Here is a 17,444-nt window from a genome sequence, read left to right as displayed (position 1 = left end):
AATAGATATGATTGAATGCATTGTAAAATCTGAGTGATGTAAACATACTTCTGCTCGCAAAAGAAATGTGCTTTTGTGGAGAAAAAAAAAACTTTTGCTACTAGAAAAATGATTCTGATAGAGGTATTAGAGCAGATATCAAAGCATGTTCGGGCCCAAGGATGGTATTTACAAACAATATATTAAACATAGTCAAACGCAGGAGCGTTAACTATGTTAGCCACTTTGAAAACAATGTTATGAAAACAACATTATGGGATCCCAACAACGTGTTATATATGGGATATCGTCTATATGAAAACAACATTGCAGTGGATTGGAAAGAGACCCCTGAGGCTCATATCTTCGAGGATGACATTCTTGGTCTTAGTAAACAGGATGTCAAAATTCAGGTGGACGAAGGCCAACGAGTATTGCAGATAAGCAGTGAACGTGTATTGGAGGAACCAGTGGATGAAGAGAACAAGGTGCACCATTTTGAAAGACCGCACGGTAGTTTTTTGCGTCCTTTCTTGCTTCCCAATAATGCTAGGCTTCATGAGGAGGTGAAGTCAAAGATGGAGAATGGTGTTCTCACTCTTACCATCCTCAAGAAGCCTGACCAGGAGACTCGTATCCAGTCCATTCAAATTTATGTTGAGGGAGAGGTATGGGAGAAAAGAATGCAGCAGAGCATGTAAGTGGAGGAATATTCAAAGAGAAGAATGTGGCAGAGCATGAAAGTGGAGGAGCGCGGGAGAGTTTACCAGGAAAATTGGCAGAGGGACAAAGTTAGACCACCAGGAAAATTGGGAGGAAAATGCAGGACAAAGTTATGAAGAAATGGCAGAAGGGAGTTACAAAATGGAGCTCGAAGCCAAAAATGGTGTTGGCTCTGGTACCATGTCAGACCAGGAGGTAACTGCTCAAAACAATTCATGATATTCATTTAGGTTGGTCTTTATTATATACATGAGAGAGAGAGTGTTCATTTCATCTCTCGGTGACTCTTCATATTTTCTATTATTTATTTACATCAATTACAGTTGTTCACCCAATCCTCATGATTAGGTGTCAACAAATAATTGCTTATATTTCTATAAGAATTTAATCTTTATTATTTGTGCATTTTCCTTAATATATGTTTATCCGGAAATAATGTATAAAACATTTTAATTTTCTTAAAATATGTTTCTCTAAAGATAATGTATGAAACATTTTAACGCTTTAGATAAAATGTATAGTAAATTTGTTATAATCAAACAAAAGTATTTATACCAAAAAAAATAGTAAGCATTTCAAAGATCTAACTCACTTTAACAAAAAGGAAAATAATAAGCTTTTTATTTTAATGTGGTAAAAATAAATAAATAAATATATATATATATATGGGGTAAAGAATAAGTTTTTTACTTTAATGTGGTAAAATTATATATATATATATATATATATATATATATATATATATATATATATAGATATATATCTATATATATATATATATATATATATATATATATATATATATATATATATATATATATATATATAGATATATATATATATATTAAGTTTTATTTTCTCTATATATATATTTGTCATAATTATAACATTGAAATAGTATTAAATTTAAAAGTTTATTGTTGACACCTAATCCTCAACAGATGGGTGAACTGGAATGTGAACAGTCATCAAGAAGATGAACTGTTCAGTCACACTCATGTATATAAACAATAGCTACCTAATGAAATATACGAATCAGTTTTTCTGAGTTTTTTACTGCCCTTGGAGAGTTACTACCTGGCCTGACATGGTATCAGAGCCAGCTCCATTTTTGGCATAATCTTGTAACTCCCTTCTGCTGTCTGTCCACTGCTGGGCTCTTTGTCCCTCTATTCCCTCCACAGTGACTGCCACTGTCTAAACGCTGCACATAGACCAGTCCGCCCTGTAACAGTTCGCACGATTTTTGCATGATTGTAACGTTTCTCAGTCTTTCTGTTGAGTCACTGTATCGGCCAACCAACCTCCTATTATCGCCATTGTTTAGTTGATTAATTGGACCAGTTCGGAGTTTTTTGTCAATTTTAGATTGGAGCTTTCTCTATTATCTCATACTCTTACCCACCTAGAGCATTCATGGAGCACTCTAATATTGGAGAAACAAAAGCGAAGGAAGGAAAAGGAAGCAAAGGAAAGCAAAGGACAAGCAAGAAAAAGTTGGCTCAAGTAGTTTGAACAAGAATACTTAAGGGTAACAGGTTGCATGTGTAATTTTCTAGCTAGTTTGTGAAAGCATGGTACATGCATGTGTGTATTTGGTTCTCTTTTTGTCATGGGAATAGGTTTTTCCAAGTGTGACAATGGTTTTAGCCTTGGATTTCCTTTTCTAGATAGCCATGGTGTTATGGGGTTCTTTCATTTTGTTGAGCGTTGGATTGCTAGATGGTTTTTCGAACGAGGTGAGGTGGTATCAAGAAAATTCCCATAGACCCTAGGAATCCCTTGACCGGTTTTGGCAAGATTTCGGTAAAGCTTGAGGATGGAGACATGAAAATTCCTCAAGGTATTGGTGAATAAAATTTGAGGCATCCAAGCTTGTTTTGTGCCTAGTAATCCCTTGACTCTTTTGGTGGGATTGCGGTAAAGCCTGAGGGTGGAGATGGTTTAATATAAGAGAAACCCTGGTTATATATGTATTGGTTTGATTATGTGATCTCATGACCGATTTTGGTGATATCGCGAGAGCATGATGGTGGAGGTGGTTTAATATTTGGGAAGCCCTATTTGTTTTTGTCTTGAATCCCACATTCATTCTTGGAAAATCATGTAAATGATTAGACCTTTTCTTGGAAAATACAGTAATATCATCTAAATAGACAACTATTGATTTATTGAGAAATCCTTTGAATGCCATTTCCATTTCTCTCTGGAATGTAGCTCCTGCATCAATAAGTCCAAAAGGAATTTTTTGGTAATCATAAGTTCCCCACTTAGTTCTGAAGGTAGTTTTAAGCCTGTCATCACGATGGACCAAAATTTGGTTATATCCTGAAAAACTGTCTAAATAAGACATTAACTCAGAACCAGCTACTGAATGGAGTGTCTGTTCCATGGTAGGTAAAGGGAAGTTATCTTTTTGGCTTGCCTTATTAAGATTTCCGAAATCGATGCAAATCCTGATATCACCATTTTTCTTTCTAACAGGCACCATGTTGGACACCCAGTTTGAACGTCTAACAGGAAAAATTATATTAGCCTTCAAGAGTCTATTTAGTTAAGCCTTTATTTGACTCTCTAGGTTAGGATGAATCTTTCTTAACTTCTGTTGCACTGGCTTTTGTTCAGAAAGCATTGGAATAGTATGTTGAATGATTGATGCATCATATGTTTTCAAATCATCATATTTCCAAGCGAAGACATATTTGTTTTTTTGTAACAATCTAATGAATGCTATTCTTTCTCCTAAAGAAAGTCCTAATTCCAAATTGATGTTTTGAGGGTTTTCCTCAGTACCTAGGTTTATCAATTCAAATCTTTAAGTAGAACTCTGGAGTTTTGAATTGGTCACCTGTTTAAACCTGTCTTTAATATCATAAAGATCCTCATGTTTGACCACTGGTTTAGGTATTGAGTTTTCTTCTTGTTTTTTCTTCATTTGAAGATCATGATTACTTTAATCAATGATTTGATCATCATAGGACTTATCTGAATTCAAGAAATTTAAAATGTCTTCATCTTGATTGAACACTCACCAATTGGTGACATTATCAGGAATTGATGGTCTAAAAATTAATTCTACTGAAAATATATCTGAGCTATAATCTTGAGATGGTAGGAGTTTGGAGGCAACGTTAGCTATCAAGTCGGCTGTTGCGTTTTGGGACCTAGGGATGGGAGAAATGTTGAATGCTAAAAATTGAGATATGAGTTCCTGTACCAAAGACTGATAGTGTTTGAGATGACCAGAAAGGCAATGAATTGAGTTTCTAACTTGTTTGATAACAATTTCTGAGTCACCAAACACCTTCAGATATTGAACTTTGAGACCAATTGCTTTGTAAAGTCCTTGAACTAAGGCCTCATACTTAGCTGTATTATTTGTGCATTCAAACTCCAATATGCATGATAACATAGTTTTTTCTCCCTCAGGACTAACTAAAATACATCCTTCTTCGGCACCTTCACTAGATTTAGACCCATCAAAGTTTAGTGACCAAAATAAAGAATTATCAACAATTTTATTTACAGTTTCCTTAGCAATATTAACACATCTTGACCTATCTATTTGTGAGAAGTTTTCGATTTGAGATGTAAAATTATTAACTGGGAACGGAGATGGTTGGGTAGTGAAATTGCCAAAGAATGATTCAGATGAATAATTCCCAAAAATATTGTTATTGAATGCTATTGGTTGATTTTCCTGTTTGAATTCGGTAATAGTATGGGTCATGTGTTTCTCCCGATCGATTTTAATCTGATTTGGCTTTCCTTTATAAGGTAACCGCATATGGGACCAATCGGTGGAAATATAACCATGGAGTTTTTCAGACCAATCTCTACTTAAAATCAACCCATAGAATTCAGGTATATCAGCAATTAAAATATCAATTCTTTGAACCACTCTTGGATCAGCTGATAACCTGATAGTCACTTAGTTGATTTCCCCTAAAACCTGGACCTTAGTTCTATCCAACTGTACAATATTAATTGTAGACTTTTGGGGTTCAATGTTCAGTTCGGAACAAACTGAAGCTGAAATTATATTAGAGGAAGCCCCTGAGTCAATCAAACAATTGTCTAGATTTCTATTATAGATCTCATAGGTCAAGAGGAAAGGAGGAGTATGAGAATTTGATCTATCCCCAATTAAAACTGCATCAATAGCTTCTACCCTACCACGGGGTGGTTGACCTGAATCATTAGCAGCTTTGGACAATACAACATTAGGGAGAGGTGAAGAAGGTACATCATTTAGCTCCTTAAGAAGTAATTTCTGTTGATGTTTGAGTTTGCTAAGTTGAAACATAGTAATATTTGCCATAGTCTTCTTCATATCTTCGATAATATTGTAGTCCATAGAATCTGCAACTACTAATGTCTTAGATGTTGAAGGTGAATTTGAAGATGATGGCTGATTTTGGGATGGTATTGGTGTGGATTTCTTTGTGGAGAGCTTTTCTTTGGTAGTAGTGGTACCTGCATTCCTTTTCTTCGAAGTTGCCTGAACAGGTTCAGGAGTACCTTTACTTCTGGTAGTCACAAGAAAATCTTCTTGTTCATTTTCTGTATCGGAGTTCGGTAAAATAAAATCCCACATCCCATGGCATTCAACTATTTCTTCTTCTTCTGGTTCCTGAGATGGCAAGGCTGCTTCATCTTCTTCTTCCTCTTTGGGATCTGAGTTTGCATTAGAGATGGCATTTGGCAGTTTTGATTCAGGTTTCTTAAAATTTCTAAATGGCCTTTTTGTTGAAGTTTCAGCTACTTGCTTTTTGATTTCAACCATTTCATTTGACATAGTCTTGAGGAATTTTTGTAAACCTTCCATATCATATGGATCTTTATGGGTTTTCTTCTTTGAATCATCTTTAAAAGAAACTTTTTTGGATTTCCCATCTTCAAGAGTAGCTTTCTTTTCTAAAGAAATAATGCATTTCTCTACAGCAAGCGCCTCTTTCATGTTCTCAGCTAAAGCTGGTTTAGCAGCTCTGTCTACAAAAATAGGTATATTTGAAGGTAGGGCCGTTATATACCATTCACTTCTGATTCTCTCACTTGGTTTAATGGTGGTTGTAATATTATTCAAGAGTTTATTGAATCGTGAGTTGAATTCCTTAATAGGTTCTTTAGATTCTATCCTAAGATTTGAGAGATCATTAATTAACGTTGCTAAAGATCTATCATCGCCATACTTAGTCAGAAACTGTTCTTGGAAAATGTTCCAACTAATAATGGATCCAAAGGGCACGGAAAAATACCAAGACCAAGCTGATCCTTGTAAGGTATAAGGTAAAAGCCTAACGACAGCATCTTCCTCTGTCACTCCTTTCAAATTAATGATAACACGAAATTGTTAATATGCTCCTCGGCTGGTGTCCCTGTATCTGGATTAAATTTTGGCAACCAGTTTTCAGGAGAATCTGGCAATTAGTGTAGTGGTGCGGGCATATGGACTGCACGAGGACTACTCCATGGATTTTGAGCCATTGGAAAACTAATAGTAGATGATATTGTAGGTGAAGTTCCAAATGTTTGGGAAGGAGTTGATATTGAGGTTTGAGGTTGAGATGTTGAAGTTCCTGATCCTTTTTGAACAACAATATGTAATGGTGGGTGGATGGCTGACTTCGCACTAGAGAAGATGAGATGGAGGATGATGATGAGAAAGTCTCACTGTCAGATCCTTCAGTGTTCTTTTTTGCCCTTTTCCTTTTAGGTAAAGGAAACTCAATAGGTTCAATTACGAGCTTTCCGCTTTGAATTCTGGTGAGAGGGTGAGGTAGATTGAATTACGAAGTCTGACTGCCCTGAAATACCTCAGATTTCTGTGGTGATATTGAAAAGCCTTGAAGTTTCTGGATAAGAGACTGTACTTCAGGGGACTCAGGACTTAATCGTTTTGAAGTATGATGGGTTTGAGTAGTTGTGGTTGACTCCTCTTCTTCTCGTTTGAATACTGGTGTTCCAGTATGAAAATGGAAGGTCCGAAGGGAGGTGGAGGGAGATTTACTCTCAGAATGGCTTATAGGTTTGGGTTTGCTCACTATTCACAGTTCATACCCTCCTTCTAGCGCAAAAAATGTTGATGCCTCGAAAATCGTTGCAACAACATTGGGGAAAACCACCCGGTCCGGACCTTAAAGGCAGCTCCTTTTCCATTTGGTGTGGTGGCTTCGACTAGAAATAATGGGACCAGTTTCCCAATGATTGGTAAATATGATGGATAAGTGGTTTATTCTTTAATATCTAATAATAATGGATGAATGATTTAATCTAAAAGTAAAATTATGAACAACTATCCTATCCCGGGAAATTTTTGCTTTAGTGTAACTTTTGATGATCTTTATACACAAATAGGCATATAGATGACTCTATTGGTAAAAAAATACATTTATTCATACGATAATTACTTTGTTCAAGTAGTTGAACAAAGTAATTAAGAAAACATTATTACACTATTCTTCATATATATCATAGACATAAATATGATTGAAAGAATAACACTCCTTAGACATTCAATAGTGATAAGTATAAGGATTGCTGTTAAAACACATACATATATCCAATGATAGCAAGATTAAATAAATGTTGATTCACATGTAAGAATGAGGCAAGAGCATAGATAATAGTACCATATGTTATTTGAATCACTCCCGATATCAATCGCATTCAAATTTCTTCTTCTAGCTTAGAAACACTTCCACAATAAGGCAATAATGCACATGTCATCAAAGCTTTCTTCGTTAAAATTTAGAATACTGGCCCAGTCTTCATAAAAATAGATCAGAAGCACAATAGTGTGACTTATTGATTTGAGTTTATACAAAAACTGTGGACCCTTTCTAAATGCATGAAAGGGCCTATAAATACTAATTAGGCTAACTAATTACAAAATAAAAATGCTATTAATTGGCACAACTACATTATGAGTATCTCCTCAAAATCGGCTTGTTTGCAGTCAGCAGCATGATTCGTTGTTTCGGATGATCTCCCTTTGGCTTGAGCTGGCAGATAGCAAGCATCGGTTGTAATTCTGGAGGGTGACTTAGACGAGAATGTAGTTGAGCTGAGTATGTGGCATCATGGATTTCGGGAATCATGCAACTGATGGCATCGGTTAAACATTTAAGTGCAGCCCTCTCACTGTATGGTTTAATTAAGAAAAACCAAAAGGTATCCCAAGTTAAACTTTGGATGTTGGTAATTAATCTTCCATTCTTTTCCAATTCTTGATTGCATGTTTGTTCCAATGATTTGGCTGACGTCAATTTACCTAGAGAGCACTGTGAAATCATGTTAGACAGATAAAGAGTGTCATTGATTAACTCAATTAAATTATTGGTTGATAATCTGCATCTTGATGTTTCTCTCTCTGCTTTCATCAGTTGTGACTACCATTCTAGAATAAGGATTTCTTTGTGTGACTCTAGAATTTTAGCCAAATTCGTGGCTTTCCCTTCACTGGTGTCTTGCCAAGCCAAAAAATTGGTCAAAGTTTCATCAGCCTGTTCCAAATCCTACCTCGCATCGACTGATCTGTCAACTATTGATGTAGTAATTTCACAAAGAGGCTCAACCAGAGAAATATTGTGACATAGCAGTTTTAGCTGTGTAATCAATGCTTTGTTTATTCAGAGAGCTTCAGTTCTAAACTTTGCTGGTTGAGGAAGACTCTTGAACCTTTCTACTTGGTGTGTTAGTTGAGCGATTTTCTCATTTTTAGTCTTACTCATTTGTTCATTCATTGTCTTCAATCTGTCCAATGCCTCAGATAATTCCTTTTGTTTTTGTACTGCACTTAAGTCTGTCCTATGCTTCTCCTTATGCAATTGCTCCTTTAATTGATTCTTTACCTGTTGCAGTGTTGATAGTTGTTGTTCTAACTGTTCTATTTTTCGCTATGCTTCGGACACCTGTGACTGCAATGAAACAATTGTTTGATCTCTTTCCTTAAGTAGATTTCTTACTTCTGAGGCTTTATCCATGGTGGCAGTTGAATAAGCTTCGGCATACTGAGAAAGTTTTGTAAGGTCATCAGAAGGGTTAAATTCCTCCTTCCACACCACATTAGCCATCTCTATTTGTTCTGGTAAAAGGGAATATTGATCAAGTCTCCTCCTTTTTCGCTGTCTTTTCACCACAGCCCTGTGTTTGGGACTGTAAAAGACATCTAATGGTGGTATGTCTTCTATCTGCAAAACAATTTGATCGGATGGATCTTTAGGAATTATTTCTACATCTTTGTTGATGGATAAGTTGATGGTTCCTTCAATTGGAACCGTAGTTGTTGTTGTATCTTGACCGACTGTTACTTGAGGTGTGCCAAACCCTTGTGAAGTCTCAGGATTGCTTATAATAGAGTCAAAAAGTGGCCATTCTTTGAGGAGTTTGGGATCAATCTATGTATCTAGATTAATATACTCACTATCCTATTTCTTTTCTTTCTCCTGCTCTGTCTCTGTTCTGGCTCTTTTCCCTTTTCGGGGATTTCCTCTATAGCAAGAGGTTTGTCGATAATTCACTGTTCAAGCTCGCTTGACTGAGTTGTTGGGGTAGTCGCTAATAAGTCCAGTGGTAGAGTTTGCAACCTCTGTTCTCTGAGCCTATTGAATTCTACCAGTGCTTCATCTTTATATTTCATTTTGGCCAATGTCTTTACCTGAAATAATGATTTTGATGAAGAAAACAGGTTGTCAAATTGTTCTTTTTCATGGTCAAACTTTGTAAGTTTGGCTTGTTCAAGCACATTATAGGCAACTTTACTTGGGTCGTATTGCCTGTTGGGGATGGTTGCAAGATTGAGCATGTTTATTTTTTCTGTCTCTTTCTCCGCATGTTTGTAATCATGTAGAGTGTAAACACCACACCTCAAAGGAAATGTAGGCCATGACTGCTTTTTAGAATTCTTAAGAGTTTTGGATGTTCTTGTTGTGGTTATCTTGTAGGCCAACTCTCGAGCCAATAGCTTATCAGGTATATACAAAGGAAGGACATGGGGTTTTACGAGTCTACCATAAACCCTTTTATATGTGAACTTTTCTTCCCCAAACCAATTCCCTACAGCAGTCAAGTCGATTGCTACCTCCTCGGAAATCCTTGGCGCGGGCTTATCAAAAATGGCATAATAGATAGGTAACATGAAACCATTACAGATTTGGTACAAGTGGTCTTTATAATGTGCCTTCCATAACATTTGATGATAAATTTGGATTGGCTTAGGGTACTATGCAGTCCATCTCCACCCGAGTACCGAGTATTCGGAATTAAAGCAAAGAGTATCCATAATATAAGCACTATAATAAAAAGGGGGAATTGTTCTGGTGGTTTTACGTGCATATTTTCTGAAGTCAAGAATTGCAGTGGCTAATTTATCGGACAATATGTTTGCCCAACGCATCACATAACTATTAACTGCCGCTTCCATTAAAGGAACCATTTCAATAGTAAACTTTGTTGAATCATGCACTCCCCACATCCTACAAATCATTGCCCCAGCATAACAGTAAGGAGATGATAATGAATCCACGGAGTACTTACCCGATGATTCATGTTTGTGCTTTGCGGGATTCTGTCTCCATTATTTGATTGGGGCCGATTCAATCTCATTTTTTGCCGCGAATTTCTCCAAAAAGGCTTTGTTGTATTTATTCTCGGGCTCGGGTAAATGGTACATCTTCCTTAAGTCATCAAGCTGAAACGAACCAAACATTCTTCCGTCCGCTGTGTAAAACGTTCTATGTGAAACTGGGATTTCTTCAACCACCCATCTAACTACATCAGTGTATGGAAGAATTTTCTCCCGCGCTGCTATCATGTGCAAATATGAGTCGGCTAAGTCTTTCAGGGAAGCTTCTGATTTATTAGTTGAGTCTGCAGTAGCTTCTTCCGACACTTCCTCAGGATCCTCTACTTCAATTAAATTATAGATGCTTTGCCAACTTGTATTTCCAAGATCGAGACATGTAGTGTCTGAGATTAGGCCTTTTTTACTTGGTCCTGGATCACTGGTTGGCTGCACTGTTACTGTAGGTGCCGTTGCTACCACAGATCTCTTGGATTTCTTTCCCATTTGCTTAAAACTTGTTATTTCGGCAGAATTCTGCACAAGGAATGAAACCAGCGTGATACGGGGAAATAGGTAGTATGAGCCAATATGAAAGAGTTATATCAATTAGCGAATAATCAAAGATTATAGTGAAACTTCCACAGATAGAATCTAAGTGAAAAATCTCGGCATAACTGCTTCATTAATTGGTCGTTTCACCTGTCAATCATGGTAAGGGAGCTTTTAAATACCCATCGTAACGTTCATATGGTGAATGATCCATTCAAGCGTGGCTTAGATTTTTTGGTGGATAATCAAAATTAAATCACAATCGATGATTGGTAACGTGAACAGGAAGGTTTTCATGATAAGTCCAAAATATCCCTTGATCACCAAAAGGTGATACAATGCATGCAAGCCTTTCAAATATGTTTCGAAACACATGCCTTGATTTAATGTATCGCAATCGGGGATGGGCTCGGGTCATATTACTTATGCCATTGCGAAATCTGTGATCGTCGATGGCGATACGCCTTATCGCATCGGAAGATTTGAAGGTCTCATAATCCATATGCTGGGCTGTTAAGGCCAATTGCTGATGGTGATGCCTTTTATCACATCGGAGGAATGGGAGAGGCGCTTTCTATATACGATGTGTTTTGCCTTCCTCGATATCCGATAGCGATTTCCTTTTTCGGATCAGAGTAGTTAATGGGTATTTTATATATGTTTTCTTATTATTACGATATGCGATCTTGCGATCGCTTTATCGTAATAATAAAGAGCTTTGTAATTATTTAAAAGACCTATTGTATTATTAATCAAAAGGTTTATAATATATCATTTCCATTGGACCTTTTGATGAGGATTTTTCTAAAGATGGGTTAATACCAATTTATTCACACATCTAATTTTTTTTAAAAGGGACCCATTTCATATTATGATTTTTCAAGAAAATTTTTCTAAAATTGGGGGTTGTTGTACAACACAACACACACCTAAATATTAAAATTTTACCATAGAAAATGATAAAATATATTATAAAAAATGTTAAAATATACTCTAAAAAAAGGTTGAAATATTATAATATTAGTATATAATTTTAATTTATAATTACAATTCAAGTATAATATAAAAATGATAGGTATATCCATGTGGATAGGTATTTGTATTTTTAGGAACAAAATAGAGAGTGTGAGATTAGAAATTATGAATAAGTTTAATTATATATATTTTAAAGGTTATTTATTTAAATATTAAACAAAACATTAACAATTCAACAAAACATGATATCAATTTTACAGTGGAACCTTCATCCTCTATTTATAAATTATTTCAATCCCTTTATAAACAACATGTATTTTGTAATGATGGTTGGACTAGTAGATGGTAATTGTTTATACTAATGTAATAATGTAAGACGAGGAGGTAACTCCTCAAAACAATTCATGATATTCATTGAGGTTGGTCTTTATTATATACATGAGGGAGAGACTCTTCATTTCATCTCCCAGTGACTCTTCATCTTTTATATTATTTATTTACATCAATTGCACTTGTTCACCCAATCCTGATGATTAGGTGTCAACATTCCCCCCCTTAATTTGAAGGGATGTTGGTGAGTCCAAGCATCATTCTGAATCTTTCAAAATTTTCTCTTCATAGTGCTTTGGTGAAGATGTCTGCAATTTTCTCATTAGTGGAACAATGGCAGAGATGGATTGTTTTGGCCTCAACATGATGTTGAATCAGATGATATTTAGTATTGATGTGCTTTGTTCAATCATGGAACTTTGGGTGCTTGGCCAACTTTATTGCTAAGTATTGTCAATCATGAGTGGAGTCGATTGTACTTGTTTTACCTGCAAATCTTCAAGAATTTTCCTGAGCCACACAATTTATTTTGTTGCCTCAGTTGCTGCCACATATTGTGCCTCTCTTGTGGAATTTGCTGGAACTGATTGTTTGGGTGATCTCTAGGAGACAACTCGTGATCCAAGACTCATAGCATAACCTGAAGTAGATACCCTAGTTTCTTTGTCTCCATCGAAGTCTGAATCAGAGTATCCAATCAAGCTGAAGTCGCCCACCTGTGTATACTTGATTCCAAAGTCTTGAGTTCCCTTCAAGTTCCTTAGAACTCTTTTTGCAGCAGACCAATGTCCCTCACAAGGCTTTTGCATAAAATTGGAGAGGATTCCAACAGCAAATGAAATGTTTGGTCTGGTAGTAGTTAGTTAGTTGAGAATTCCTACAAGCTATCTATACTTTGTGTCATCCTCAAATTCTTTTCCTTCAATGGATGTGAGATTTAAGTTTTGTTCCATTGGAGTAGTAAGAGGATTGCATTCTATCATGCCAAACCCGTTCAATAGATCTCCAATGTACTTCTTTTGAGAAAGGAATATGGACTTCGAATGTTGAGTTACTTCAATATCAAGATAGTAATGAACGTAGCCCAAATCAGTCATTTCAAAACCTTTCCTCAATTCCTTCTTTATGGATGCAATGTAGCTTTCATTGTTCCCTGTCATCAAAAGATCATCTACATATACCACAAGATATACAACTGTTTTGCCAACCTTCGTGACAAACAAAGTTACATCATTAAGATCATAATGTTTGAAATTGAGTTTCAAAAGATGCTCAGTTAGTTTTTCATACCAAGCTCGCGGTGCTTGTTTGAGGCCATACAAGGATTTCAAAAGTTTGCATACTTTATGTTCATTCCTTTCACAGCAAATCCTTCAGGCTGGGAAATAAAAGCATTCTCTTTTAGATCTCCATTCAAGAAAGCAGTTTTTACATCCATCTGATGGACTTTCAACCGTTATGAGTTGCTAGGGCAAAGAGTGTCCAGATGGTAGCCCATTTTGTTGTGGGAGCAAAAGTCTCCTCATAATCGACCCCTTCCTTCTGTGCAAAAACTTTTTCCACAAACCTGGCTTTGTGCTTGTCAAGTGAGCCATCAACTTTATACTTGTTCTTGTACACCCACTTGCAGCCAATTGGTTTGGTTCCTAATGGAGAATCAACCAGCTACCAAGTGCCATTGTTTATGAGGGCATCATACTCCTTTTTCATCACTTCCTTCCATTCATCATGAGAAGCAACTTCTTTGAAGGAAGTTGGTTCAAAATCTGTAAAAAAATTCAATTCACAATCATAAGAAAGATCCATATCAACACGTGAATCAGAGTCATCTCCGTTTTGCTAGTTTGAATTTTTAGTTCCTGTCTTTCCAACTTCATCACGATGAACACTTTCAAGTGTCTTTGTCAGCCACGTTGGGGGACCTTTCTTAGATAGTCCAGGCTGCTCCGTTGATTGAGTTGGGTTTGAATCAATATTGAGTCTCCCAATTCTATCAATCACATCACTTAAAGTATCATCCGTTGTTGGAGTTTCATGCGGGGGAGAGAGTGCTTCAGAAGAAGATTCCACAGGTTGATCTAGTATAGGAATCCCCCTTCAAGATGTGGAATCTGATTATCAAATTCTTGAAATGATTTTTCATTTGCGAATCTATCCAAGCGATCAAGTTGCCGCTCAACAACATTATCAGTTTTGGATGATTAGGGAAAGATTACATCTCTAGTTACAACAAACTTTTTATTGACTTCATCATAGAGACGTATGCTTTGGAGGTGTTTGAATACCCCAGGAAGATACACTTACGACTTCTTGCACCAAGTTTGATTCAATGTACCATTGGTATCAAGGTATAACAAGTGGAACCAAAGACCCTGAGATGTTTTACTGAAGGAATGTGCCCATACCACATTTCATAAGGAGTCTTGTTTCTCATAGCATTAGATGGACATCTATTCTTTATATATACAACACATAGAACTTCATTAGCCCAAAACATCAATTTTACATTTTTGAAAAACATCATGGAGCGCACCATATTTAAGATTGTCCTATTCATTCTTTTAGATACATTATTCTGTAGCGGATTATAAGGCACAATTGTTTGATGTTTGATCCCATGTTGGTGAAGATAGTTTTCAAACTCATTTGAAGTGTATTCTTTTCCATTATCAGTGTGAATAGAGCCAATATGAGATTGTGCATCATTTTCAATCCATGTATGAAAGTTCTTGAATGTTTTAAAAGAATCATATTTGTTCTTCAATAAATAAACCCAACACATTCTAATGTAGTCATCAATAAATGTCATCATATATTTATTTCCTTTTGCAGAAGGAATAGGCATTGGACCACATAAATCTGAATGAACCATTTCAAGTTTTCTATGTGCTCTTGAATGTGAATCATGAAAAGACTGTTTGCTATGATTTCTTAGAATGCAAGCATCACATTGCTTAAGTTTCATAGGAATTGTAGGCAAACGAGTAACACCTTTTTTCTTCAACAAGCGAAGGTTTTCATAGTTCAAATGTCCAAATCTAGCATGCCATAATAAACTTGATGGAACTGTACCTTCTTCATAATGAGAATTGTATGAGAAATGTTGTGCATGAGCAGAGGTACCCTGCAGTTTGAGAAGCCTTTCTTCTTCTATCTCCCTCATGACAAGTGAGTGGTCAGATGTTTTTCTCACCTCAATCTTGCCATCAAACATATGAATGGAGTGACCTTGCTAGCGGATGTGGATCAAGGACAACAAGTTTCTCTTCAGCTGTGGGAGATATAGAACATGATGCAGAAGAAAGTCTAGAAGACCAGACAATTTAAGCTTGATTGCGCCAAGCCTTGATGGCTTGAGTTTTGATTGGTCTACAAATTATACTGCTCCATCAACCTTGTTAGTAAATTCTTCAAAAAAATATTTTCTATGAGTCATGTGGCAAGTTGCTCCTGAATCAAGCAACCAATCATTTTTCCAAGAAGTAAGTGAAGCATTAAATAAGTCTTCATTTACTTCAATATTACATTTTGCCACAACATAATGAGCATATTCAGGTGCTTTACCTCTGTCTATGTCATTAGTTTTACCTTTGGGTTGGTTTCTTTGCTGCTCAATTTTGTCCCAAGGCAACTTGCATGTGGAGGCATCATGTGATCCATTTCTTTTTTAGAGTGTGCAGTGAAAATCTGACTTTTCTCCTTGAGAGTGTGTGCCCCCCTCCCTCTGAAATATCTTCCTCTTCCTCTTCGACCACCTCTTCCTCTGGAAGAATCTTGGGCAAGATTCTTTTCTTTATGAGTAAGGCACATAGCCTCTTCAGAAGATTCAGGGGCTGTCTTCTTTCGAAAAGCTTTCTCTCTTTCAGCAAATTTTTACACAAGAGAGTCAAAGGTAATATATTTGAGATTTCCATTTCCTTGCAATGACTCAAGATAATTGGAGTAAGTAGGATAAAGTGGCTTGAGAAAAGAGATAAGAGGAATATCCAATTCAACCTTAGTGGCTTTGATATCATGCATTATAGATTTTACTTCGAATGCAAGAGCAAGAGGATCATTATTTTGTAATTCAAGAGTGAAGAGTTTAATCATGAGTTGAACAAATTCAAGTGTAGAGTGAGTCATAGAGTTCATTCAGCTTTTGTAAGGCTTCGAAAGCATTTTAAAATGGCGAAATATGTCGACTCACCTCTTCACTTACAGATGCTACAATTAATGCATGAGCTTTGCTGTTCTTATTTTCCCAAATGGTGAACTCCTTGTGTGAGGTAGGGTGTTCTGTGAGGTAGGGTGTTCTCGCTCTTTTTCTCCGTCTCCAACACACACTCCTTTCCACAAATCATTGAAGATGAGGGTATGTTTTATCTTCCAGGACCACTCAAGATATTTCTCCTTGCCAATGAGAACTACTCCCGCAATAGATATGATTGAATGCATTGTAAAATCTGAGTGCTGTAAAAATACTTCTGCTCGCAAAAGAAATGTGCTTTTATGGAGAAAAAAAAAACTTTTGCTACTAGAAAAATGATTCTGATAGAGGTATTAGAGCAGATATCAAAGCATGTTCGGGCCCAAGGATGGTATTTACAAACAATATATTAAACATAGTCAAACGCAGGAGCGTTAACTATGTTAGCCACTTTGAAAACAATGTTATGAAAACAACATTATGGGATCCCAACAACGTGTTATATATGGGATATCGTCTATATGAAAACAACATTGCAGTGGATTGGAAAGAGACCCCTGAGGCTCATATCTTCGAGGCTGACATTCTTGGTCTTAGTAAACAGGATGTCAAAATTCAGGTGGACGAAGGCCAACGTGTATTGCAGATAAGCAGTGAACGTGTATTGGAGGAACCAGTGGATGAAGAGAACAAGGTGCACCATTTTGAAAGACCGCACGGTAGTTTTTCGCGTCCTTTCTTGCTTCCCAATAATGCTAGGCTTCATGAGGAGGTGAAGTCAAAGATGGAGAATGGTGTTCTCACTCTTACCATCCTCAAGAAGCCTGACCAGGAGACTCGTATCCGGTCCATTCAAATTTATGTTGAGGGAGAGGTATGGGAGAAAAGAATGCAGCAGAGCATGTAAGTGGAGGAATATTCAAAGAGAAGAATGTGGCAGAGCATGAAAGTGGAGGAGCGTGGGAGAGTTTACCAGGAAAATTGACAGAGGGACAAAGTTAGACCACCAGGAAAATTGGCAGGAAAATGCAGGACAAAGTTATGAAGAAATGGCAGAAAGGAGTTACAAAATGGAGCTTGAAGCCAAAAATGGTGTTGGCTCTGGTACCATGTCAGACCAGGAGGTAACTGCTC

At 36.6% G+C, this 17,444-nt stretch overlaps 2 protein-coding genes across 2 annotated transcripts; both read left to right on the top strand.

The window, feature by feature from the left end:
- The first annotated feature begins 278 nt into the window (after positions 1 to 278).
- On the top strand, positions 279 to 680 carry LOC149245371 (17.5 kDa class I heat shock protein-like). Its single transcript, XM_089438020.1, has one exon. The coding sequence runs from the start codon at positions 279 to 281 to the stop codon at positions 678 to 680; it is 402 nt and encodes a 133-aa protein (XP_089294146.1).
- Positions 681 to 16,815: 16,135 nt separating this feature from the next.
- On the top strand, positions 16,816 to 17,217 carry LOC149245370 (17.5 kDa class I heat shock protein-like). The gene has a single exon (XM_089438010.1). The coding sequence runs from the start codon at positions 16,816 to 16,818 to the stop codon at positions 17,215 to 17,217; it is 402 nt and encodes a 133-aa protein (XP_089294136.1).
- Positions 17,218 to 17,444: the final 227 nt, after the last annotated feature.

The sequence above is a fragment of the Pinus tabuliformis genome, chromosome 7 (genome assembly GCF_031772625.1).
Source record: "Pinus tabuliformis cultivar Carrire ecotype Pingquan chromosome 7, CPIR1, whole genome shotgun sequence".
NCBI classification, from domain to species: Eukaryota; Viridiplantae; Streptophyta; class Pinopsida; order Pinales; family Pinaceae; genus Pinus; species Pinus tabuliformis.
This window is presented reverse-complemented; position numbering and strand designations above follow the sequence as displayed.

What these genes read in the sequence shown, in the direction of transcription:
- LOC149245371 (XM_089438020.1), top strand. Translation starts at nt 279, where the DNA reads ATGGGATATCGTCTATATGAAAACAACATTGCAGTGGATTGGAAAGAG.
- LOC149245370 (XM_089438010.1), top strand. Translation starts at nt 16,816, where the DNA reads ATGGGATATCGTCTATATGAAAACAACATTGCAGTGGATTGGAAAGAG.